Source organism: Mus musculus, chromosome 14, assembly GCF_000001635.26.
Source record: "Mus musculus strain C57BL/6J chromosome 14, GRCm38.p6 C57BL/6J".
Taxonomy (NCBI): domain Eukaryota; kingdom Metazoa; phylum Chordata; class Mammalia; order Rodentia; family Muridae; genus Mus; species Mus musculus.
In genome coordinates this window covers 24283706-24310268 of record NC_000080.6, presented here as the reverse complement: position 1 = coordinate 24310268, position 26563 = coordinate 24283706, and the positions used below count along the sequence as shown (strand labels likewise).

The following is a 26563-nucleotide window of genomic DNA, read 5'->3' as shown; positions in this document are numbered from 1 at the left end:
GAGCACATGGCAGGAAAACTGCCCCTGCACATGTGCAGATTATTTACTACTTAGAACACAGCTGTCAGCGCCATCTTGTAATGGCAAATGTGAGTGCAGCTCCCCACAGTGATTACATCATAAAGTGTGGCTCCATGAAGTAAAGCATACCCACATACAAGATGACATCTGCCTGTGTGGCCAGGCTGGTTGGGAATTCACTGTGTAGCCCACACTACCTGGAACTTACAAAGATCCATCTCTGCCTTTAAGTTCTAGGGTTACAGGAGTGAGAAAGCACCCTTGAATATAGATGACAGTCTCCAAAGTGAAGAGTTACAAAAGTTTATTATTCATAAAACATTCTCTTAATGGGCATTAAAAACAGAAGTCAGTATAAACAGTGAATGATGCTAGCAATTTTTGAAAAATAATAAGAACAAATAGCATATCAATAAGAAAACCAAAACATCTAAGAGCAAAACTCCAAACAGAAAACCAAACACAAAATTATGCTAAGCACCATTCTCTCACTACAGATTTAGCATCACAAACCTACAGCTTATCTCTGGTCTTGGACACAGTGACAGGGTAGTCACCTCAGTTCTCTCAAGGGGAGTTGTTAGAAAATCAAAGGGAAGCAGACCCAGAAGAAGGCTGGTGGCTCATGGGCTCCATAAAATCAGGGCCTATTCACACTGAGGAAATACACTATGTTAAAGCAAACCCACCCAAGGGATCCTGTGGTTTCTGGGGATGGGGCTCAGCAGGGGGCTCCTGATGTAGCAGGTCTTTCTGCAGGACTCTCTCTTCCTGGGCTATGGCCAGTTCCATCTCTTGCTGCAATTTATCAAACCTGGGAGAGGAAGGAAATTAAGTCACTGGCTTGATAGAGACCTGCCATGATAGCTGTCAGGCTGCTACCTCCCACCACCTCAACTGTACTGGTCACTCAACATGGATCGTTACCCTGAAGCCATTGTTTATAGCCCAACGAATAACACTCACACAGTAGCTTGGAGTATTCTTGGCCTTACACACAGGTCAGAATCTGATCGAGGTACTGTATGTTCTCTGTTCTACTAGAAACTAAAGGACTTTCTCTTGCACTCCGGGGCATCACTTTGTAAAGATAGCCTACCATCCTCAACAGCATATTCGTGATAATACAAGTTATTTATGGTGAGTTAGTGATGGATCGCAGCATTATACAGAAGGACATACTATAGTCTTGCAGCCTTGGCACCTGAGCAAGGTCATGACGATAGCTCAGTCAAGCACTCAGAAGGTACCAGGCACCCAAGCAACATGCATGCTTGAGCCTGTGAGGCAGGAGCAGTGTTTATTTCTCCAGTGGTGTCTCTGAGAACTACGGCCCAGCACAGGCTCCTGAACCAAAGCTGACATTCCTCAGAACAAGAGCTGGGAAACTGCATCCTGGCTCTATATGGGAGTCTGTGGTAGGACACGTCCGTGAAAGATCTGAACAACCCAACAGCAGAGGCATCGCGTGGGTTCATCCTAGAAACTGCTTGACCTATTGTATCCAGAGAAATCTTATCACAGAAATGGTTAATCACTGGAAAAAGCAGTGTTAAAGGAGTGGAAGCTGTTCTCTACAGGAGATGTTCCTAACTAAAATGTAATTTCAGCCAGGGATGGAGGTGTACACTTGAGATTTCATGACTTGGGGAGGTGAAGCGTGCAGATCTATGTGAGTTCAAGAACAGCCTGCTCAGAACATCCTAGAGATCACAGAAGGCCGTCACAATGGCCTGCACACAGAGACTATTAATCATCTGGTATCCTGGACAGAAGTTCTTACTGCCTAGAACACCAAAACACATCGAGTTATGCTTTTCCTGGCAGTGGTTCTTAGTCGTGCTAATAATCAGAAGCCCATATAAGAGAGAGATCCCAGGTACAGAGGACCCAGGCGGCTCTACCCTCTCCTTCCAGCCTGGGATCCTACCTCATTTGCAGGACCTCAAATTGGTACTTCAGCTTTTCTGCCAACTCCCTTTGCTTGATGGCCATATTCTTCTTCTTCAGCATGTACTGCAGCTTTTCCTCCATCCTTTCCATGTGCTGTTCATTAGAAGATGGTGTTATACACGGGCATGCATAGACTTTCTTATAAGAGCACACACACACACACACACACACACACACACACACACACACACAGAGAGAGAGAGAGAGAGAGAGAGAGAGAGAGAGAGAAAGAGAGAGAGAGAGAGAGAGAGTATCCCAAGAGATCCTGGTCACCCAGGCAAGCCAGAAGCTTCCCCAGCAAGCTTCAGGAGAAGTAATAATTTCTCTGTTTCAAGGAAAGAATGAGAAGAAAATGGTCCTTTGTTCTCCTCTAGCCAGCCTATTCATCCAAGAAGCATTACACATACACACACACACACACACACACACACACACACACACACACACAGAGAGAGAGAGAGAGAGAGAGAGAGAGAGAGAGAGAGAGAGAGAGAATATGAATGAATGAATTTAGGAAAAAGCAACCTCATTTTCAATGAGCATGGACGTTTAGATTACGCACACCAGTTCTTTCAGAGGAGGTTCAGAACTTTGCTGTCCAGCACATGGGGGCGTGCTGTGCTCAACCAGACTATACTGAAGTAAAGAGAACCTTTCTCCCTTGATTTCCCAAGCAGCCCAAAGCCCCTTAAAGGTTTTTCCCACATCCCTGGTCATGTAGTCAGGTCCAGACTGGAAGCTCTGGGAAGGGAAAACTGTCCTGTAACACTCACAGAGAAGAGAGCTGAAAGGTTGCTCCTTGGGCTTCTGTCAGTGTGAACCAAGAATTGAGCAAATAGAAGACACAATGAGAAGCATTCATTTGACATTTGCACTAGGCTCTTCATGCACGCTGCTTCCAACTTGTGCTGTCCCATGACCCATGCCATAGAGATGAGTCACAGGATGCAGAACCCAGTCAAAGCTCTGTGTATAGCACCCTGCCAATCATGAGGACATGTACATGTGGACATGCTATTCACTCATGTCCCTACATGGACTTCAGTTTCAAGCAGGGCAGCAGGGATTGCTTACCTATAACTTATTTTCTCACAAGACACTAACAAAGAATACTTGTGCATACACAGAGGAAAAAAAAACAATCACATTACCCGTGGTGGGTGGCTTGTTGGAAATGTGGATTACAAAGGTGATAGGTGGATTATAAAAGGGATTATAAAGCAGAGATGGATGGATAAACAGAAAGGTAGTCCAACGGGCAAATGGGGCTACGCATTACCCTAAGTAATGTTCCTACCTTTTGGTGCTGGGTCTGGAGGTCACTGTCCTCCTCCTGTTGCTTCTTATAGATTGGTTTCAAGTCCTCCACGTGATGCTGTAGTAGGGCACAATCCCCCTGCATTTCCTTGTTTTCCTGACTCAGCATTTCCAGCTTCTTCTTCAACTGATTCAGCTCTGTCAGGAAGCAGCTGTACAGGTGGCTGAAAACAACATCTGCATAGTACGTCCCCCACTAACCCCCTCCTGCCACCCCTACTTCAAGGTTGCATTAACCCCAACAGGACCCAGGTTCCCATGAAGAACTAGGAAAGGGTCCAACACCGCCATAACAGCTGCGCTCAGACAACCCAGAGCAACAAGAACAGCCAATTCAGGAAAGTATAAAGAGATTCTAAAGTCTCCATCACCAAGAGGGATCCACGTCCTTCAAAAAGAATCGCCACCTTTCCTTACTGCTCAAGGTAATAGGGAAACATCAAACTAAATAACCTCACCATAGGACAGGGCACACAGGAGGGGAACATCTATGTAAGCGTTCTATAACAATGACCTCTGTAAAACTGTGCCTGTGCCCCAGAGGCCCAGGGCACATGAAATCATTGTTTGTATCACCAATGAATAAGAACCACACAGTAGCTGGGACTAGACATTTTCTCTGTGCACAATATGTTCAACATCCTACTAAAAAGAATAGTAATATTCCCTGCAGCAAACAGGCATCATTTTGTAAAAGCAACCTACCATAGTCAACAGCATATGTGTGATTAACAAGTTATTCAGGAACAGGTTTTTTCATGCACCACATCCTTTTAGAGAGACACAGATTACAGTCTGGAACCTGAACAAGATCAGGAGGCTAGCTCAGTCCTGCTGCTCAAGCGGGATGTATCTTGCACCCAAGCGACATGCTAGAGTATGACAGAGCAGACCTCTTTCAGAGGGCAGTCACTATAGGTCCCTTTTTGTGAGGGCTCCATAGCCTCAGTAATAGTGTCAGGCCTTGGGACCTCCCCTTGAGCTGGATCCCACTTTGGGCCTGTCACTGGACCTTCTTTTTCTCAGGCTCCTCTCCATTTCCATCCCTGTAATTCTTTCAGACAGGAACAATTATGGGTCAGAGTTGTGACTGTGGGATGGCAACCCCATCCCTCACTTGATGTCCTGTCTTCCTCCTGGAGGTGGGTTCTCTAAGTTCCCTCTCCCTACTGTCAGGCATTTCATCTAAGGTCCCTACCTTTGCGTTCCAGGAGTCTCTCACCTCCCAGGTCTCTGGTGTATTGGGGGGGAGGAGTTCCCCCAACCTCCTATTTCCTGAGGTTGCCTGTTTATATTCTTTCTGCTGGCCTTCAGGGCTTCAGTCCTTTTCCCCACCCAATAACAGATCAGGCTTCCCCCCCCTCTAACCCTTCACCCCATCCACTTTCCCTCCCAGGTCCTTCCCTCCCTCCCCACTTGTGATTGCTTTCTTCTCTCTCCCAAGTGGGACTCAGGCGTCTCACTTGGGCACTTCAGTTTGTTGGGCTTTTTGAATTTTGTGGACTTTACCTTGGGTATTCTGTACATGTTTTTTGGTTAGTTGGTTGGGTTTTTGTTTGTTTGTTTGTTTGTTTGTTTGTTTGTTTCGTTGGTTTTTTTGGTTTTCTGATGTTTTGTTTGTTTGTTCGTTTTTGCTAATATTTACTTATTAGTGAGTACATACCATGAATGTCCTTTTGTGTCTGAGTTACCTCACTCAGGATATGTTCTAGTTCAATCCATTTGCCTGCAAAACTCAGAATATTCTCATTCTTAATAGCTGAGTAGTATTCCATTGTATAAATGAACCACATTTTCTTAATAGTTGAGTAGTATTCCATTGTGTAAATTAACCACATTTAATAGATAAACTCTATTAGCCATAGAACTCTTTTCACAGAAATGGGTAAACATGCAGAGGGCACTGTTAATGGAGTGGATTCTGTTCTGTAAAGGGGATATTGGGAATAAAATATGAATACAGCCGATCTTGCGTCCTGGGTCCCTCAGAGACCAATCTGCAGAGGTGAGAGTGTGGACTGCAGAAGTAATACAGCTTCTGGGACAGACCCCGTTTCGGGCTCCAGACATTTGGGCACCTTCCCCGCCAGAGGAGAGGTGTCTGCCCTGGAGGGCTCTGACCACCAGAGCAGGTGAAAGAACCATCTTGTGTCCCATGTCCCTCGGGGATCAGTTTGTACAGGTGAGCGTGCAGACTGCAGAGGTAACACATCTTCTGGGACAGGCCCTGTTTCAGGCATTCATCTTCAACCAGGAGGCAGGTCTAAACGCCAGACCTATGTGCACCTTCCCTGCAAGAGGAAAGCTTGCCTGCAGAGAGTACTCTGACCACTGAGACTCAGAAGAGAGCTAGACTCCCAGGACTGCTGACAGAGGCTAACAGAATCACAGGAGGAACAAGCTCCAACCAGAGAAACTATAACAACTAACATCAGAGATTACCAGATGGCGAAAGGCAAATGTAAGAATCTTACTAAGAGAAACCAAGACCACACATCATCATCGGAACCCAGCACTCCCACCTCAGCCAGTCCTGGATACTCCAACACACCCGAAAAGCAAGACTCGGATTTAAAATCATATCTCATGATGTTGGTAGAGGACATCAAGAAGGGCATTAATAACTCACTTAAAGAAATACAGGAGCTGGGTGGTGGTGGCGCACGCCTTTAATCCCAGCATTTGGAAGGAAGAGGCAGGCAGATTTCTGAGTTCGAGGCTAGCCTGGTCTACAAAGAGAGTTCCAGGACAGCCAGGACTACACAGAGAAAACCTGTCTCAGAGAAGAAGAAGAAGAAGAAGAGGAAGAGGAAGAGGAGGAGGAGGAGGAGGAGGAGGAGGAGGAGGAGGAGGAGGAGGAGGAGGAGGAGAAATACAGGAGAACACTGCTAAAAAGGTAGAAGGCCTTAAAGAGGAAACAGAAAAATCCCTTAAAGAGCTACAGGAAAACACAACCAAACAGGTGATGAATTTGAACAAAACCATCCAAGACCTAAAAATGGAAGTAGAAACAATAAAGAAAACCCAAAGTGAGACAACTCTGGAGATAGAAACCCTAGGAAAGAAATCAGGAACCATAGATACAACATCAGCAACAAAATACAAAAGATGGAAGAGAGAATCTCAGGTGCAGAAGATTCCATAGAGAACATGGGCACAACAATCAAAGAAAATGAAAAAAAGATCCTAACTCAAAACATCCAGGAAACTAGGACACAATGAGAAGACCAAACCTACGGATAATAGGAGAACATGAGAATGAAGATTTTCAACTTAAAGGGCCAGCAAATATCTTCAACAAAATTATAGAAGAAAACTTCCCAAACCTAAAGAAACTGATGCCCATGAACATACAAGAAGCCTACAGAACTCCAAGTAGACCGGACCAGAAAAGAAATTCCTCCCAACACATAATAATCAGAACAGCAAATACACTAATTAAAGAGAGAATATTAAAAGCAGTAAGGGAAAAAGGTCAAGTAACATCTAAAGGCAGGCCTATTAGAATTACACCAGACTTCTCACCAGAAACTATGAAAGCCAGAAGATCCTGGACAGATGTTATGCAGACCCTAAAAGAACACAAATGCCAGCCCAGTCTACTATACCCAGCCAAACTCTCAATTACCATAGATGGAGAAACCAAAGTATTCCGTGATAAAACCAAATTCACAGAATATCTTTCCACGAATCCAGCCCTTCAAAGGATAATCAAGGGAAAACACCAACACAAGGACAGAAACTACACCCTAGAAAAAGCAAGACAGTAATCCTTCAACACACCTAAAAGAAGACATCCAACTCTAACAATAAAAATAACAGGAAGCAACAATTACTTTTCTTTAATTTCTCTTAATATCAATGGACTCAATTTCCCAATAAAAAGACAGACTAATAGACTGGCTACACAAACAGGACCCAATATTTTGTTGCTTACAGGAAACCCACCTCAGGGAAAAAGACAGACACTACCTCAAAATGAAAGGCTGGAAAACAATTTTCCAAGCAAATGGTCTGAAGAAACAAGCCAGAGTAGTCATTCTAATATCGAATAAAATTGACTTCCAACCCAAAGTTATCAAAAAAGACAAGGAGGGACACTTCATACTCATCAAAGGTAAAATCTACCAAGATGAACTCTCAATTCTGAATATCTATGCTCCAAATACAAGGGCAGCCACATTCATTAAAAAAAACTTTAGTAAAGCTCAAAGCACACATTTTACCTCACACAATAATAGTGAGAGACTTCAACACCCCACTCTCACCAATGGACAGATCCTGAAAACAGAAACTAAACAGAGACACATGGACACTAACCGAAGTTATAAAACAAATGGATTTAATAGATATCTACAGAACATTTTATCCTAAAACAAAAGGATATACCTTCTTCTCAGCACCACATGGTACCTCCTCCAAAACTGACAATATAATTGGTCACAAAACAGGCCTCAACAGATACAAAAATATTGAAATTATCCCATGCATCATATCTGATCACCAGGGACCAAGGCTGAATCTTCAATAACAACATAAATAATAGAAAGTCAACATTCACGTGGAAACTGAAGAACACTCTACTTAATGATTCCTTGGTCAAGGATGAAAGAAAGAAAGAAAGAAAGAAAGAAAGAAAGAAAGAAAGAAAGAAAGAAAGAAATTAAAGACTTTTTAGAGTTTAATGAAAATGAAGCCACAATATACCCAAACTTATGGGACACAATGAAGGCAGTCCTAAGAGGAAAACTCATAGCCCTGAGTGCCTCCAAAAAGAAACTAGAGAGATCATACACTAGCAGCCTGACAGCACACCTAGAACCTCTAGAACTAAAGGAAGCAAATTCACCCAGAGGAGTAGACGGCAGGAAATAGTCAAACTCAGGGCTGAAATCAACCAAGTGGAAACAAAAAGAACTATTCAAAGAATCAACCAAACGAGGAATTGGTTCTTTGAGAAAAATCAACAAGATAGATAAACCCTTAGCCAGACTGAGAGGGCACAGGGACAGTGTCCTAATTAACAAAATCAAAAATGAAAAAGGAGACATAACAACAGAACCTGAGGAAATGCAAAACATCATCAGATCCTACTACAAAAGGCTATACTCAACAAAACTAGAAAACCTGGATGAAATGGACAACTTCCTAGACAGATACCAGGTACCAAAGTTAAATCAGGATCAGATTAACAATCTAAACAGTCCCATTTCCCCTAAAGAAATAAAAGCAGTCATCAATAGTCTCCCAACCAAATAAAGCCCAGCACCAGATGGGTTTAGTGTAGAGTTCTATCATACCTTCAAAGAAGACCAAATTCCAACTCTTCTCAAACTATTCCACAAAATAGAAACAGAAGGTACTCTACCGAATTCATTCTACGAAGCCACAATTACTCTGATACCTAAACCACAAATAGATCCAACAAAGAAAGAGAACTTCAGACCAATTTCCCTTATGAATATCGATGCAAAGATACTCTATAAAATCCTTACAAACTGAATCCAAGAACACATCAAAATGATCATCCATCATGACCAAGTAGGCTTCATCCCAGAGATGCAGGGATGGTTTAATATACAGAAATCCATCAACACAATTCACTATATAAACAAACTCAAAGACAAAAAACACATGATCATCTCATTAGATGCTGAGAAAGCATTTGACAAAATCCAACACCCCTTCATGATAAAAGTTTTGGAAAGATCAGGAATTCAAGGCCCATACCTAAATATGATAAAAGCAATCTACAGCAAACCAGTAGCCAACATCAAACTAAATGGAGAGAAACACAAAGCAATCCCAATAAAATCAGGGACTAGACAAGGCTGCCCACTTTCTCCCTACCTATTCAATATAATACTTGAAGTCCTAGCCAGAGCAATTCAACATCAAAAGGAGATCAAGGGGATACAAATTGGAAAGGAAGAAGTCAAAATATCACTATTTGCAGATGATATGATAGTATATATAAGTGATCCTAAAAATTCCACCAGAGAACTCCTAAACCTGATAAACAGCTTCAGGGCAGTAGCTGGATATAAAATTAACTCAAACAAATCAATGGCCTTTCTCTACACAAAGGATAAATGGACTGAGATAGAATTTAGGGAAACATCCTTCACAATAGTCACAAATAACATAAAATACCTTGGTGTGACTCTAACTAAGGAAGTGAAAGATCTGTATGATAAGAACTTCAAATCTCTGAAGAAAGAAATTGAAGAAGATCTCAGAAGATGGAAAGATCTCCTATGCTAATGGATTGGCAGGATTCAAATACTAAAAATGGCTATCCTGCCAAAAGCAATTTACAGTTTCAATCCCCATCAAAATTCCAACTCAATTCTTCACTGAGATAGAAAGGGCAATTTATAAATTCTTCTGGAATAATAAAAAACCTAGGATCGCAAAAACTCTTCTCAAGGATAAAAGAACCTCTGGTGGAATCACCATGCCTGACATTAAGCTGTACTACAGAGCAATTGTGATAAAAACTGCATGGTACTGGTACAATGTCACACAGGTAGATCAATGGAATAGAACTGAAAACCCAGAAATGAACCCACACCTATGGTCACTTGATCTTTGACAAAGGAACTAAAGCCCTCCAGTGGGAAAAAAAGACAGCATTTTCAAAAAATGGTGCTGGCACAACTGGTGGTTATCATGTAGAATAATGCGAATTGATCCATTCCTATCTCCTTATACTAAGGTCAAATCTAAGTGGATCAAGGAACTCCACATAAAACCAGAGACACTGAAACTTATAGAGGAGAAAGTGCGGAAAAGCCTGGAAGATATGGGCACAGGGGAAAATTCCTAAACAGAACAGCAATGGCTTGTGCTGTAAGATCAAGAATTGACAAATAGGACCTCATAAAATTGCAAACGTTCTGTAAGGCAAAAGACACCGTCAATAAGACAAAAAGGCCACCAACAGATTGGGAAAGGATTTTTACCAATCCTAAGTCTGAGAAGGGACTAATATCCAATATATATAAAGAACTCAAGAAGGTGGACTCCAGAAATTCAAATAACCCCATTAAAATATGGGGCTCAGAACTGAACAAAGAATTCTCAACTGAGGAATACTGAATGGCTGAGAAGCACCTGAAAAAATGTTCAGCATCCTTAATCATCAGGGAAATGCAAATCAAAACAACCTTGAGATTCCACCTCACACCAGTCAGAATGGCTAAGATCAAAACTTCAGATGACAGCAGATGCTGGCGAGGATGTGGAGAAAGAGGAACACTTCTCCATTGTTGGTGGGATTGCAAGCTTGTACAACCACTCTGGAAGTCACTCTGGTAGTTCCTCAGAAAATTAAACATAGTACTACCAGAGGATCTCACAATACCTCTCCTGGGCATATACCCAAAAGATGATCCAACTGGTAATAAGAACACATGCTCCACTATGTTCATAGCACCCTTATTCATAATAGCCAGAAGCTGGATAGAACCCAGATGTCCCTCAACAGAGGAATGGATACAGAAAATGTACTACATTTATACAATGGAGTACTACTCAGTTATTAAAAACAATGAATTTATGAAATTCTTGGACAAATGGATATATCTGGAGGATATCATCCTTAGTAGGTAACCCAATAACAAAAGAAGTCATTAGATATGCACTCACTGATAAGTGGATATTAGCCCAGAAACTTAGAATACCCAAGATACAATTTGCAAAACACAAGAAAATCAAGAAGAGGGAAGACCAACGTGTGGATACTTCATTCCTCCTTAGAATAGGGAGCAAATTAGTCATGAAAGGAGTTACAGAGACAAAGTTTGGAGCTAAAACGAAAGGATGGACTATCCAGAGACTACCCGACCCGGGGATACATCCTATAATCAGCCACCAAACCCAGACACTATTTCATATGCCAGCAAGATTTTGCTGAAGGGACCCTGATATAGCTGTCTCATATGAGGCTATGCTAGTGCCTGGCAAATACAGAAGTGGATGCTCACAGTCATCTAGAAGATGGAACACAGGGCGCCCAATGGGGAAGCTAGAGAAAGCACCCAAGCAGCTGAAGGGGTCTGCAACCCTATAGGCGGAACAACAATATGAACTAACCAGTACCCCCAGAACTCGTGTGTCTAGCTGCATATGTAGCAGAAGATGGCCTAATCAGCCATCATTGGGAAGAGAGGCCCCTTGGTATTGCAAACTTTATATGCCCCAGTACAGGGGAATGCCAGGGCCAAGAAGTGGGAGTGGGTGGGTAGGGGAGCAGGGTGGGTGAAGGGTATAGGTAACTTTTGGGATAGCATTTGAAATTTAAATAAAGAAAATATCTAATTAAAAAAAAAAGAAAGAAAGGCCAGGTGGTGGTGGTGCACGCCTTCAATCCCAGCACTCGGAAGGCAGAGGCAGGCGGATTTCTGAGTTGGAGGCCAGCCTGGTCTACAAAGTAAGTTCCAGGACAGCCAGGGCTATACAGAGAAACCCTGTCTTGAAAAACCAAAAAAAAAAAAAAAAAAAAAAAAAAAAAAAAAAAAAAAAAGGAAAAAGAAAAAAAAAGAGAGAGAAAGAAAAAAAATGAATACAGCCAAGCATGGAGGTGCCCATGTTGACATCCTATCAAACAGGAGGCAGAAGCAAGAATATCTCTGTGAGTACAAACACAGCCTAACAGAGAGCAGAGAAGGCGGTTACAACAATTCAGTCATATGGAGGATCAAACATATGGTTGGTTTACTAAACAGAAAGTCATCTTGACATCACAATTAATTGAGCTGTTTTTTTCCTGACAGTGCCTCTAAGATTTGCTGATGAGCAGGATCCCATAAAACACAGAGATCCAAGGTACAGTGGGCCCAGGAAGATCAACACTATCTTCCTAGCCTGAGCTCCTACCTCTTCCGGCGCACCTCAAAGTAATACTGCTGTTTTTCTGCTAAATTCTTCTCTTGGATGCCCAGCTTCTTCTGCTTGTGACTGTCCTGCAGCAATTCCTCCGTTCTTTCTGGATCCTGTTCATTAGAAGATGGTGTTCTTAGTGGAGGGTAGTTCACTAGCATGCAGAGATGTTCATACAATACCAACCACCTACACAGGATCCCAAGAGCTTGCAGGTAAACCAGACAAGCCAGAAGCTTCTACAATATGCTTCTGGGGATGTAAGAAATCATGGTTCAAGATAGGGATTTAAAAGGAAAGAAGCTATGGTCTCCTCTAGCCAATGCATACAGGCATGCTGCAACACACCGTCCCCTGGCTTAGTGCTAAACGACCTTAAGAGTTTGGATGAAGCACACCAGCTCTTTCTGGAGAGGGTCGAAACTCTGCCATGCATCTCTTGGATACAAACTGCTTTGGAAAGCATGCTCTGCTTTGCCAGATTATGTTGAGATCATTATAGAACACTTTGTTCTGAGCTCCCACATCTCCCAGTCCTTCAAATGACTTTCCACATCCCTGGTCCTGTAGCTACCTCCAGACTGTAAACCCAAGGAAGGGAGATGTCTGCAGCAACACACAGAGAAAGCAGGCTGACAAACTGCTCTTCAAACTCCTGTAGGTGTGAACCAAACAACTGGGTAACCAGAAGAAACATCACTGAGATGCAGAAAAAAAGGAGTCGGCCACATGCCACCCAAATGGATAACAACGAGAAGCAGTCATTTGACACTTGCACTATATTCTTCTCCCACCTGTGATGTCCCAAACCTCCTGCCATATAGATGAGTCACAGGACCCAGACCCCACTCAAAGCTATGGACCCCACCTATCATGAGGACATATGTGGGTGAAATATGGTATTTGCCTCTCTCCCTCACTGGACTGGTTTCAATTAAGCATGCTGCCTATAATCCAGTTTCTCAAGAGACTAACGTCCCAGAATAGACATAGACAGAGAAATGAGCAATGAGTACATGAGGTAGGTGGCTGGTTGAGAGTATGGATTAGAAAGGGGATGGGTGGAAGAACAGGTGGGTCAGTGAACAGACAGGAAGTCAATGGGAAATGGTGAACAACAGCAGCCTGACCCAGCTGCCTGTCCCTACCTGCTGCTGCTGGGTCTGGGGGTCACTGGTGTCCTCCAGTTGATTCTTATAGATCATTTTCAATTCCTCCAAGTTCTGCTGCAGTGTGGCACATCGCCCCCAAATTCTCCTATTTTCCTGCTTCAGCATATTCACCTTGTTCTTCAGCTGAGCCTGGGCCATCCTCAGCTGGCTGTGCAGGTTGCTGGAAAGAGACTCTGCATAGTAAGCACCTGCACCCTCCTCTGGCCATTGCTACTTCCAGATCCCATCAACCTCCCCAGATTCCAGGTTCCCATGAAGACTACAAAAGGGTCCAAGTACATCCATGACAACTCGGAACATTCAAAATAGAGAACAGCCAATTCAGAAAAGAATAAATGAATTCTGAAGTCCACAATACCAATAGGGAACCATGTCCCTTGAAGAGAAAGAGCCACTTGTAAACTGTCCAAAGAAATATGAAAACATCAAAATGCAGTGGGCACTTAACCTCAAGGGAGAACCAAAGAGGTATTCGAAATTCCTGTTCCATGAAAATTAGCTCTGTAAAAACCCAGCCTGAGCCCCCAGAAGACTAGGTTTTACTGCCACCATCTCACAGTGTGAATCACTTTTCTGTCTAAAGGCTCCTGAGCCTGGCAAGACAATGCTGGGAGGGATGACAATCTCTTTTACATTTAGAGACACCGAATACAAAAGGCCCAAGCCATGCTGATAGCTAAGAGGCAAAGGGGATAGAACCAGAGCTGGGAACTCTTCAATCCATGAACAAAGACAGACAGAAATGGCCATTCCACCCCATCAGGGGTGCCTGACAGGCACTTACCGATAGAAGCCAATCTCCTCCTCAAGCATCTTCAAGTTCTTGGAGGCCTCAGTGGTTTTCCTGTTCAGGTCTGCAGCTGTGACATGGTGTCTTATGTTGCAAATGCAATTTCTCATAAAATGTAGTTGGCCTGTGGTAGGAGCTGGCCCCCAGGGGGATAGAATGTCATGAACTCAGACCTGTAGAATCACTCAAGCTGTGCCCAGGACTGCCCCAAACCAGGGGATGCCACATTCTATGCCTATTTAGTGGGACATCTAGGTGCTCTGTAACCTTGTTATCCTCACCCCTGGCCATCAGAGCCTAGGTGTCCAGGTGGAGGCTGCTCTGGCTGCATAAACTCACTCAGCAGGCCTGAAGTGTCAGTATCACATTATAACCTCAGGAGCCTATGACATAGGTCTTGACCCACCAGAAATTTGTGATTTCATTTCTCCTGTTTTCAAAACAGTTTTCAGTTCCTGGGTAACTATTATTGAAGAGGTAGACATTGCACATAATTCTGGGTTGAGACCCCAGCATCAGGAGAGCTTTACAAACTCCTGGAGGTATTCAAATGTGCAGTAAATGTGACCACATAGACCAAGAGCTGTTTTGTTTAAAGTGGAGCTCCCAGACCTAAGCACTGTCATCGCCATGAAACTGTGAGACAGACACATCCTCAGGCCAAGAGGCAGATTTCTGCACTCCAAAGTCTAGAGACACGCAAACATGCAAACATGTAGATGGGCTTGTGGGACATATGCATGAACATACACACAGCAGAGAAAAGGAGACAGAGTCAGAAACAAAGACATTAGAGAGACAGAGACAAGAAAGAGAGCAAAATGGGATGCTGAAGAAATGATGGAGCAGTATCATCTCAGAGTAGAAGGCACAAGGATCAGTAGGAACAGTGATGAGTCCAGGCCTTGTAGTCAGGCATGCACAGGGAAAAAGATGAACCAGGTCCTTCCAGGTGCTACCAGGAGCTTTCAACTCTCAATCTCCTGCCAGGCAACTAGAAGACTCAACACAAACTCACAACAGCTAGACTTTCACACAACCTACCACATGCCAAGGCCTTTCTGAACACATGCTAGGAACTCACTTCTCCACTGCCTCAATCTCTGATTTCTGTTACTCAGACTACAGGCCTTGGTTTTCATTAGAGGAAGCAGAAGAGCCCATTTCCCATCTCACTCCTACCCAAGGCTTCAAGAGTTCTGCTTCTCCTCTGGGAAGCATTTAGGGACATGAGGTGTCATGTCACCGAGCACAGGGATATCTTGGAGGGGCAGTCTCTTCAAACCAAGATTATAAGAGAATGAGGGTGACATTGAAGACCCAAGACTAACACCGTGCAGTTTGAAATGAATGAATACCAGAATGAAACAAGGACCCTTCAGTACTGAGGATCAGGAGATCTCGCTGCTCATTTCTCTCACTCATCATCATAAGCTGAAGCTGTGTGGTCAGCCTCTTTGTTCCCTTCTTCACCTGCTTGGAGAGGATGGGTGTAGGAGCTGGTGGCTGTCTGCCAGCCTCTATAGGTAGAAGACTACACGTGAATTTGCATAGTGATAAAGCATAGAGGATGGACAGACCACACTGAGGCCCAAACAGAAAGAGAGCATGCCTGCAACCCAGTGATACCCCAAAGATTTTGACCCAGGCTTGAGATGCCTCCTGTGTGGATCTCAGCTCTCCCATCACTCAGTTGAGAGGGGAATTATCAAAGCATCCAGGTGTTTCCTCTGCCTCCCTACACATGCTCATGATCACCACACAGATGGCCTCTCCATGCTTATTAACAAAAGCACATGGGGCAGTTTGGCTTCAGAGGCCTCAAGTCTGTGATTTCAGAAGCCAGGAGAAAAAGAGTACATTCCACATGCACTCAGATGCTGAGGAGATGCTCAGCTCTCCTGTGATGTCACCCTAGGTCCATGACTGTGGATTACAAAGTCAAGCAGGGGCAGAACATGGTCAGCAGACTGAGCAGTTCACCCACTGGAAGATCGAAACACCCCTGAGCTGGCACTAGGATCTACTCTCTGTCTGGATCCACTGCCTCTGACAGTTGTTTGCCTATACAAGAGAAATGCCTGCCACCCACAAGAGCTGACTCGGAAACCTAAGAAGACACTCTCAATGAGAGCTTGACAGACACGTCTGATAACGTAAGGTCACATAGCCAGAACCACATTCCTCTCCCTGCTGCAATGGTCAGGAAGCCACTGCACATAAGTGAAGCCATTGGAGTAAAGTTCAGTGATGTTAGGCCTCAAACTGGGAAACAGTCAGTACCTGACCCTGGTGGTCTCCTTTTGTTACCAGATTATACACCAATCCCTGCTCTGCGCTCACAGTAGAACACATTTGGTCTTGCCAGATCCCAGCTTTGTGCTGGACAAACTAATGCTTTGAAACCCTTGGATTTCAGGAGTTACAATAAGCTACAGAAAGCCATTTGCCTCCTGGAGGCTCCAATTCCAGTGCCCCATTACTGGAAGACCCAGCTCGAGCCCACTTCTTCCAGGAAGTTGGGCACTCCCTTCCCAGGACGCACCGGGTCTTCCCAGAACCACTTCTTCCTTGCTGGATTGCACTGAGATGGAGGTCCAGCTTCCTTCTACCTTACTCTGCTCCTCAGCATTGAAAACATGATTCGAGATGAACTCTGAAGTACTGATGGAATGCTCTAAGAGCAGTTGTTGTTGCCACAACACTGGTGACATCACAGGGGATGCCAGGAGCTCTCCAGGATACAATAGAATGTCCAGAGAATGGACTGCTGGTGTCATGGGGAACAGCCTTTGCCTCCCTGATAATGTTCTCCCTGTACTCACCAGAAACTGAAGCGTCCTTCCCAGAAGACTCTCCTGGATCTTAGCCAATGAGCAACTCCTCCTTTCAAAGCCAGAGATTTGCTCTAGGCTTGATTGGAAACACCTTAGCTCTTCCAAAGTGGGAAATTGAGTCTTTACTTTCCAAACCCTGCCCAGGAATATCTCATTCCGTTCTCAAAAACCCCTATTCAGCAATATGAGAAAGCAAACAGTGAGAAATCACACCAGGGTGAGTGTGGAGGATGAAGGTCACCTGTACCATCATCTACAGCTGCTTGGAAGCACATCCAGGAAGTACCAGCAGGGCTTGTTGCAATGTGAAACGTGAGTTAGGGGATACTGTCAGATAAACCATATGCTTAACTTTTAAAAATTGCTCCAAGATGCCTTAGCAAGTAAAGAATTCAGTCATCATGGCATTGGCATCAGTGTGGTGAACTGTTAGCAAAGGAAACTGAAATAGTGGTGCCACCAAGAGAAAAGCCCTTGGGCCCAGTGTGGTGCTTTCCCCCTCTGCACCAAAGATACCAAATCAAGACTGGTTACAGGCCTAGGTTAGCTCCTCTTTGTAATCCTAGCTCTTGTGAGTAGAAGCAGGTTCACCTAAGCTGAACGTAAACCTGCAAAGCCGGGTTGTGGACAGCTTGGAACACATGAGAATGTGTCTCAAAAAAACTAAACAAAAACCTGTCCTACCTCCAAGGCCTCACCCACCAATCCTTTTCTTCTGAGAGCAACTTACCATCCTCCCTACCACACTTACCCTCTAGAAAGATGGAGAGAGAGGAAGTGGAAGTGATCTTTCTAGCATAAGGACCTTGCTCTTGTCTTACCTTAACTTTACACTGAGAGCAAATGAAAGTTTCGCTCATCATCTGAATTTCTGAGTAATATCCACTGCTGCTAGCATAGTAATATGTTTATGACAAATTCTGCCTTCCCTAAGTGAATCTGTGTCAGCAGCCAATGTCACCTACTGAGGCCAACCCCACTGATCCCTTCAAGGGGCTAGACAGAAGTCATCAGGGACACGCTACTTCCTTGGCCAGAGATTACATCAAGATGACCAACTGTGAATCTGGGGTGCTAAATTTTTTATTACATTTATTTATTTATTCGCTTTAAAACCCAATGTCAGCCAACCCTTCCTTTCTTTCCTGTACCCCCTCATACAAGTCCTCCCCCCATTCCATTTAGAGTGGGAAGCCTCCTCTGGATTTTAACCGCTCATGCTCTCCACCCTACCCCCACATCCTCCATCTCCCTTCCCTGCACATCAGGTTACTGCTGCACTAAGCACATCCTTTCCCACTGAGGCCAGACAAGGCGGTCCATTTAGGGATGTGAGATCCATAGGCAGGCATGTAGGCAACAGGCTCAGGGACAGTCCCTGCTCCGGTGTTTTGTGAGGATCTGCATAAAGACCAAGCTGCTCATCTCCTCCATATGTGCAGAAGACTTGGGTCCAGCCCATGCTCACTCTGGTTGTTGATTCAGTCTCTAGGAGTTCCCAAGGGTCCAGGTTAGTTGACTTCCATCTAGTGTTCGGATGTGAGTCTCTGCATCTCTTTCCATTGACTGCTGGGTGGAGCCTCTCAGAGGACAGTTATGCTAGGTTCCTCTCTCCAATCATAACAGAGTATCTTTAGTAGTGTCAGGGATTGGTTCTTGCCCATAGAATGGGTCTCAATATGAGGCATTCATGGGTTGTCCACTCCTCAGTCTCTGCTCTATCTCTGTGTGCATATCTTGTAGGCAGGACACATTTTGGGTTGAAGGCTCGGTGCGTGGGACACTCTCCTTATCTTTCCACTGGGAGTGCTTCATGATTCCAGGAAGTGGCCACTGCAGCATCTAAGAATCTAAGCTAAGAATCTCAGCTAGAGTTGCTCCCTTAGACTATGATCTTGCCCCATCCCAGGTGTCTGGCACATCCTAGAGATTGCCTCCTGCACCCCAGCCAATCTCCCTTCACTCTCCTCTGTTCTCCCTACAAATGATCTTCCTGCCCTGCCCTGCCCTGCCCTGCTCCACTTCCAATACCCTTTCTGGTGGGCTACTTAACCACACATGATATCCCCACACCCACCCTTCAGACTTCAGTATAGGATGGAGTTCAGGTACCTCCATTCCTGATGAGTACTTTGATATACTACCCCATGGACAGATTTATTATCAGACTCAGTGTAGAAACACAACTGCTGCTCTCAGTAAGAGGTGACCAGTGACAGTAATTAGATGACAGTAATATATCTACATCAGTAAAAACATCCTGCATAACTGAGGAGTAGATAACCAGCACTGTGTCCTGGCCTACATGGGCCTAGACCTGGCTCACAGGCAGGTAGGTGTGGGCACAACTTGGGATTCTTGGCAGGGACAGAGTGAGGCAGAATGGCACTGAGCAGGCTGAGCCACAGTGCTGACACACCTCAGTTTAGGTAACAGACAGACTCTCAGTTCCTCATCCAAGGAGCTCCTGTTGAGACCATGGACCATGTTTGACCATGGTATGTCATACAGACATCTGTTCTAGTAACATAAAGTTGTTCCATTCAGCTGCACTTAGGGCAAGGAGCCAAGGTCAGGAATGCTGACCTCTTGCCATAACCTATGTGACAAGAGACATGTAGAATTTGTCTGTGCTGAAGACTTCCTGGTTGGTCTCAGGCCCCTAATGGCCATGTGCAACAGCTCCAAGAGCCCAGTTCTCATGTTCATTGGGATTCCTATGATGATGTATTATACATTTGTCTGGAAACAACCAGAACTGTGGACAGAGAGCTGTATTTAAGTAGAGAAGGGAACATCACTGTCTGGTGATTACAAATTTGGCATCTGAAACCCAGCTAAACCAAACCTCACATGGCTGGACTTGGCTCATCACTTTCCTTCCCATGTGTACAAGGGGGTGGACAAGGAGCCCTGTTTCTGAAAAAACAGTGTCTGCATCAGCCCAGCAGGTCAAAGGGGTCTGATTCAACTCTGCCAGTCCTCAGTAACAGAAGTCAAAACGCAGGAGATAGATTTAAGAAGCTACTCAGACATCAGGAACCCTGCACATGTTCAGGAGAAGGTGAGTTTGCCATCTGCCTTCCTTAGCTTAGTTCTTTAAAGAGAAGATAACAATGGAGCCGGAAGTGTAGGGCCTTGGGTACCAGTGCCCTGTTCAGACCACTCAGAAGGCTTCCACTGACTTCCAGCAGGTACAGGTCCAGAATGCATCTCCTGGCTTCACTTCATCTTTCTTTTTACTTTATTTTTTAATTGATTATTTTGCTTATTTATTTATATGTTTTGTTTTTATTTTTAGAAAGAGTTTGTCTGTATAGTCCTGGTTCCCTGGAACTCATTCTGTAGACCAAGCTGTCCTGAAACTCCCAGTGTCTCTGCCTCCAGAGTGCCTGGATTAAAGGCCTGTACCACAACATACAGTGAGAGCTAATGTTTGGCTAGAGTGTTCTAGGTCTTAGAACATCAGCAATTGCCAAGTGGGATGGGGGACACAGGATGTCATAGAGCTGTAATGGTATCAGAGATATATGATGTCCATGTCCTGGTATCTAACAGATTTGCTCTGGTTATACTCTGAATCTAAGACTCCTCACCCTAGTTTCTGCTCATTTCATCCTTGACTTCACATTGTTGCTTTTAAGACAGGCTCTCACTGGGTAGCCTCGACTGGCCTGAACTCAATGTGCAGAATAGGCTGGCATGGAACTCACAGGTATCTGCTTGCCTCTGCTTCCTGTTTCCTGGGATTAAATGCATGAATCATTCAGACTGGCTGTTCATCCACTCATCTATCTATCTATCTATCTATCTATCTATCTATCTATCTATCTATCCATCTATCCATATTTACCCTGTGTCTCCCAATTTTCAGTGGTAATTGGATATTAAATAATGTTCAGTACCTCTCCAGGAGGCATGACCATAGACCACCCTCTGCCACAATATCCGAACACCTCAACCAACAGAAACTTCAAGCAGTTATTTGTGGTAACAGGAGAGGCAGATGGTTACCAGTGTAGTCTCATAGCCAATGGGTCAGTGCAGCTACCAAGGACATGAAGCCTTTCATTTATACCCAAATGCTGTCCCAAGGTGGGTACTTCTTTTATAAGACCAAGAAGCTAATACTAGAAACAATTTAGGTACTTGTAGCCAAGAAAATGTGCCAAACATGCACAAGACCCACACAAGACGGGTGTGTCAACATCATTTTGCGTGAGGGAGGGCTTCATGAAGCTTCATGTGAGGATTTATATGCAGGTAGTGGTTGTACGGCACCAAGAAGGACATATTCTTCAATGGTGTAAACAGTGGCAATGTCCCCATGTCCCTGTAACAAACCCTTGCCTCACCCCTGCCCTTGCGTGCAGTCCAATTGAGACTCATTGGGTCTTTAAACAGATAACATGAGAATAGGATGAGTTGGGAAGAGGAACGGGGTGAGCAGGAGGGAGTCAGTAAGACACGGTAAATGGACGTGACTCCAAGAAAACCACATCAGCCACGTGCACAGAATGGCCACAGTGAAATCCCATGGGATGGATACACAAGTAACATAGGCTAAGTCAAGCATTTTTTTAAAAAGGCAATGGCTCTTAAGGAACAGCGGCAGAGGTTGACCTCTGAGTTCCACATATGGAAGCACACCAGCATGAGTATGCAACCCACATGTACGTACAGCACACTAACAGATATCAAACCTGTGTGGCAGGCACAGTGAAACAGCATATTCGTTAAAGTAAATCAGAGCAGAGGAAGACACACTTGAGGCAACCTCCCCTTTAGGGGCGCCATTGTCACACATGGTATAGTTTTTTTTGTTTTTTGATTTTTTTTTTTTTTTTTTGGTTTGTTTGTTTGGGGCAGGGGGTAGTTCCAGAGACTAGCAGATATTTACTCTGAATGTGGTCACAACCTCCAAGTTCTACCTCTAGCTCCTAAAAGTTCTTTATAGCAGCATTAGCTTATCAAGAAAAGGTCATGGAAAACCTCACGCATTATAGTATGGGGAGGAATCAAACATTCTCTGCACCTTCTGCTACACCTGAGGAGCATGGTATTTGTTAATCTCCCTCTCCCTCTCCCTCTCCCTCTCCCTCTCCTCCCCCTCCCTCTCCTCCTCTCCCCCCTGTGTGTCTGTGTGTGTGTGTGTGTGTGCGCGCGCGCGCGTGTGCTCGAGCGAGTGTGTGTTTTGATAGGGATCATACTCAGAGTCCAGGCATGCTAGGCAGGCACTCTACCACTGACCTATGTCCCCAGTGCTACTCTCTGAAAACTGCAAAAAAACTCAGCACAATAGTGGTTAGGGAAAAACCCCCAAGTCACCATGGGCATCCTGGTTTTGGTAATGGCCAATTTTGCTGTAGAATAGGACTCAGGACATGGGAAAAGCCCTGTTGAAGCATTTCTATTACAAAACTTGTCTGTGTTAAAAATTCTCACACTGGAAATTTGCCAGAACACCTGGCTCCATCCATACACGGAGGATTTTTGGTGGTAACAGTTCACTTGTGTCCAGGTCAGGCCTCATACCAGTGTGTTTTATCTGATATACAAGCTCTCTGGTTCTGTTTGCCAGACATCGGATTAAAAGATCCCTGACAACGTGGGACTTGCCTTATCTCATACCTTATAGGTCACCAGGTCAGAGTAGAATCACCTATCCCCTGAGGATGTGCAGGCTGACCACTGTGTGCTGGATCTCATTGATGATATTTGTTTGGGCAACCGCAAGGCCAGAGTGCCCAGAGTTTTCTCCATAAATGAGAGCTAGGAATGAACAGAACCATGCCATTCTGGGAGCTAGGCTCCACCCTCATATCCCCTTCCCCACCCCAGGCTGCAGAGGCACTCTGCAGTGGAGACTGCAGGCTATAGCCACAGAAGACACTTGCCACATCCTCAACACTGCAGAGAGGAGAGGATGTCTGATAACGTTTTCCTGTTACCAAAGGAATTCATTCCCTCCCCCAGGAGGGTTTTTCTCAATTCTGACTCTTCTAGTTGCCATCTTTTCACTGAAGTGGTTATTTGGAAACCCTCAAATAAATCACCCATTGTAGCGCATGCTAGAAGCATTTGGCTCTAGGTCTTGTGTTGGGGGCAAGGATAGTTTTGCTTGTTTTGTTTTCCTATTTATTTATCTATTGACTTTATATCTCAATTGCTTCTTCCTTCTTCCCTTCCACCATCACACAAGCCCTTCCCCTACCCCTCCCTTTCTTCTCTGAGACAGTGGAACCCCACCATGCATATTCCCCTTTTGTGGATTGGTTCTAATGCTGTTTGTGTTCATTTGGCTCCTAAAATTATGTGGGAACCAACATCTGCCTGTAAGACTCTGGGGGTTCCTGCCCCCAGTTGGCTTTGAGTGGCTGGAGCAGGCAGGAGTGAGAAACATTTCTCGAGTTGTACGTCTGAGAACAGTGGCCCTGCACAGGCTCTGGCACAAACAGAAACCTGAAGTTCCTTAGGACTAGCTATGGAACGCCACACGCTGACTCTTTATGGAAGTCTGAGATCGAGCACTCTGTGAAGAATCTGATCATCCCTGCAGCAGAGGCTTCTGTCTAGGTTCCTCCTGGAAACTCCCTAACCGATTGGATCCAGAGAACCCTTTTCACAGAAACGGAAAAACAATTTTAAGGGAGTGGAATGTGATCTCTTTAGGGGATGTTCCTAAATAAAAATGTAATTTCAGCCAAGTGTGATGGTGCACATCTGAAGATCCTATCACTTGGGAGGCAGACACAGGCAGATCTCTGTGAGTTCAAGGACAGCTTGCTCAGAACAAAGTAGAGAGCACAAAAGGGAGAAAAAAATGGCTCAGACACATGGAAAGACAAACATATGGCTTCCTGAATATGTCTACCACCACCTGTGTTCATTACAGAACGCTCAAGATGCAGCAACCCCTTCTCCCACCCGAGAGCCTCAGAAACAAGGCAGAGGAATGTGGCTGGTAAGCTGGCTCATGCCATTCCCAGCCATCCCTACTACTGTTATCAAAAGGGATTCCTTACCTCCCCCAGGAGGGTTTTCTCAATCCTGCCCTTCACCAGGCATGCATAATCCGCGTCATCATCCTTGTCTAGCTGTGCTGTGATAATTGGAGTGCTGCAAGGAGGAGCAAGGGTCAGCTCACCAGGACTGCCTGTGTAGTGTGCTGCTGTATTAAGTCTGAGTGCTACTCACAGCCATGAGGACTTTACTAGAACTCACTTCAGGGAGACCCACAACAAAGGACATCACAGACCTCTCACTGAGACTGCCTAACTTCAGAAGACCCTGGGTGCCCACTTTAGGAAGAAGCCTTTACCTTTTGCTCCAGAGGGAACCAAGTCTTCATGCATTTCACCTCCCTATGCCCCTCTCCAGCAATACCTTGGCTCCTCTGACAACTATCATCATCTGTTCTCGTGGTAGATAGCATCCCATCAACACAGGCCCTTGAAACAGATCTGAGCAGCCTGCAAGAGGCAAGTAGACCTCCAACCCCCTTCATATCCACCACTGCTGGTCTACAGCCAGGAGCAGCTATTTTTCATTTGATGGTTTTTCTTCTCCAAGACTTAGAGAATAGACAAAATAATTCTTACCCCTAAAAATCTCTAGTTCATCTGGTCTCAGGTCTTTTGAAAACTCACCTGAATCACTAAGGACTCACAGAGAATGACTAAAAAACAAAGCAGGAGAAAAATCAATCAGGGTCATTCTAGCATGGAATAATGGCACCAAAGAAATGAAATGTCTGCTAACCTAGTCCACAATACTGCTAACTAGTTTAATATTTTCTCTTTCTTATAGTCATTTTAAAGAGAAACAAGATGAAAGATTTGTTTTGACCCCAGTTTTGACTTGAGAAACTTTCTTTTGAAAAAAAAAAAATCCAAACACTGATCAACACAGCAGACCTGCCCTCTGGACACCAGACACTTCCCAGTTGACAAATCACAGGCGTTCATGAGCACAAGGACCACTGTTTCCAGGAAACAGGCCAGGGCACAGCTACCTGATGGCCTTGGAAGCGTTGATGATTTCTTTGATCCGAGGCACACCCAGGGTGATGTTCATGGAGGCTACTTCTGCAAAGTGGAATGTCTTCAGCGTCATCTGGGTGCCGGGCTCACCAATGCTCTGTGCACAAAGTGCACCTACCGCAGAGCCTGGCTCCAGCTGTGCTCTAGAAGAAAAGGCACAAAAGCAAATATGACACAACAAAGAAAAGGCCATCAACAGTGCTGGGACAGGCTTCTAGTTACTGCCTCCTAAAGGAAAACATGTAGATTCTGTCGGGTTTAGGATGGAAACAACATGGGCCAGGCAGTGTTTGTGCCAGAGGAAGGGGCTGGCACAGGCTAGGAACAAGTGTCATCAGGGGAGTAAGAGGGGCAGAGGGGCAGACAATATGACTAAATTCTGTGTGATAAGCTTGTGATATATACAGGGCTGGTGTCCACTGTGTGGAGTAGTTGGAAGTGGTCTGTTCTTACTGTGTAATGAAGTGGGTCAGAAGGATGAAATCTGCCATACTAAATGTAGAGTTTTCTTATGGGTACAAGACATTCAGGAAATTCTTTTGCAAGTCCTTTCACATTTAAGAGCATCCAGCCTAGGGTCCCACTTGAGAACATAGGTACAAGGCACAAAACTGCCCATAGCCTGGCACTGGTGCTGGAGCAGTGTGCTTAGTTTTTATTTTTAGCCTGACTTGACTTAAAGTCATCTGGGAAGAATACATCTCAGTGAGGAGTTACCTAGATCAGGTTGACACTAGCATGTCTCTTGCTTGCTTCCTGTATAAGCAGACTCCAGGCTTGGAGCCTATATATACTTGCTCTAAAGACTTGAACCTTAGCCTGGAGGTGGTGGCACACATCTTTTTTTTTATTAAAGATTTATTTATTATTATATCTAAGTACACTGTAGCTGTCTTCAGATGCACCGGAAAAGGGCGTCAGATCTCATTACGGATGTGGTTGCTGGGATTTGAACTCAGGACCTTTGGAAGAGCAATCGGTGCTCTTAACCACTGAGCCATCTCTCCAGCCCGGCACACATCTTTTAATCTGTCTCAAAATACCAAAAATAAGCACAAAGACAGAGAGAGGGAGGGAGGGAGGGAGGGAGGGAGGGAGAGAGAGAAAGAGAGAGAGAGAAAGAGAGAGAGAGAGAGAGAGAGAGAGAGACTCACCCCTTCTAGAAGTTAATGGTGGAAGCCTCCTCAGTCTGGTACCCAAGACCCTGCATTTCCAGCCCCATTGTCATCCTTTCTTCTTCGCACTAGGGTGAAGAAGGCAGGTGACAATCTCACCGGTGATCTACTGATTGTATATATGTTTCTTTCTGTCTAAGCAGTTTCTCAAAGAAATTCAATCTCCTGCCTTTTGACTCCTCTTGCAGAGGACTAGCTGAGCTGACTTGGCCTTCAGTAACCTGCTGAGCTGTGACAGGCATTGTCCTTCCAGAGACAGTGCCCCCATGAAGTAATCCCTTCTCTGGATGTTCTATTAAATCCTGCAGAGCTCTTTGCATCTTGTATGATATCACTATGGTTGTAGCAACACCAGCTATCCTTAGGGCATCCG

At 44.6% G+C, this 26563-nt stretch overlaps 1 protein-coding gene and 1 pseudogene across 3 annotated transcripts; both read right to left on the bottom strand.

Moving 5' to 3' along the window:
- Positions 1-308: 308 nt before the first annotated feature.
- E330034G19Rik (RIKEN cDNA E330034G19 gene) lies at positions 309-17055 on the bottom strand. Of its 3 annotated transcripts, none has more exons than NM_001379547.1 (7): positions 16962-17033; positions 14131-14272; positions 13323-13506; positions 12172-12287; positions 3272-3455; positions 1952-2067; positions 309-835 (listed from the first exon to the last, which is right to left on the bottom strand). In NM_001379547.1, exons 2-7 carry the CDS (start codon positions 14244-14246, stop codon positions 691-693), a joined length of 861 nt encoding a protein of 286 aa, NP_001366476.1. In that variant the 5' UTR covers positions 14247-14272; positions 16962-17033; the 3' UTR covers positions 309-690. The 3 variants fall into 3 exon arrangements, with proteins under 3 accessions (NP_001366476.1, NP_001333465.1, NP_001028386.1); NM_001346536.1 differs by having other exon boundaries at positions 310-835; positions 3272-3443; positions 16962-17055; NM_001033214.2 differs by lacking the exon at positions 16962-17033 and adding an exon at positions 16682-16905 and having other exon boundaries at positions 310-835.
- Gm19034 (predicted gene, 19034) lies at positions 23999-25160 on the bottom strand (annotated as a pseudogene).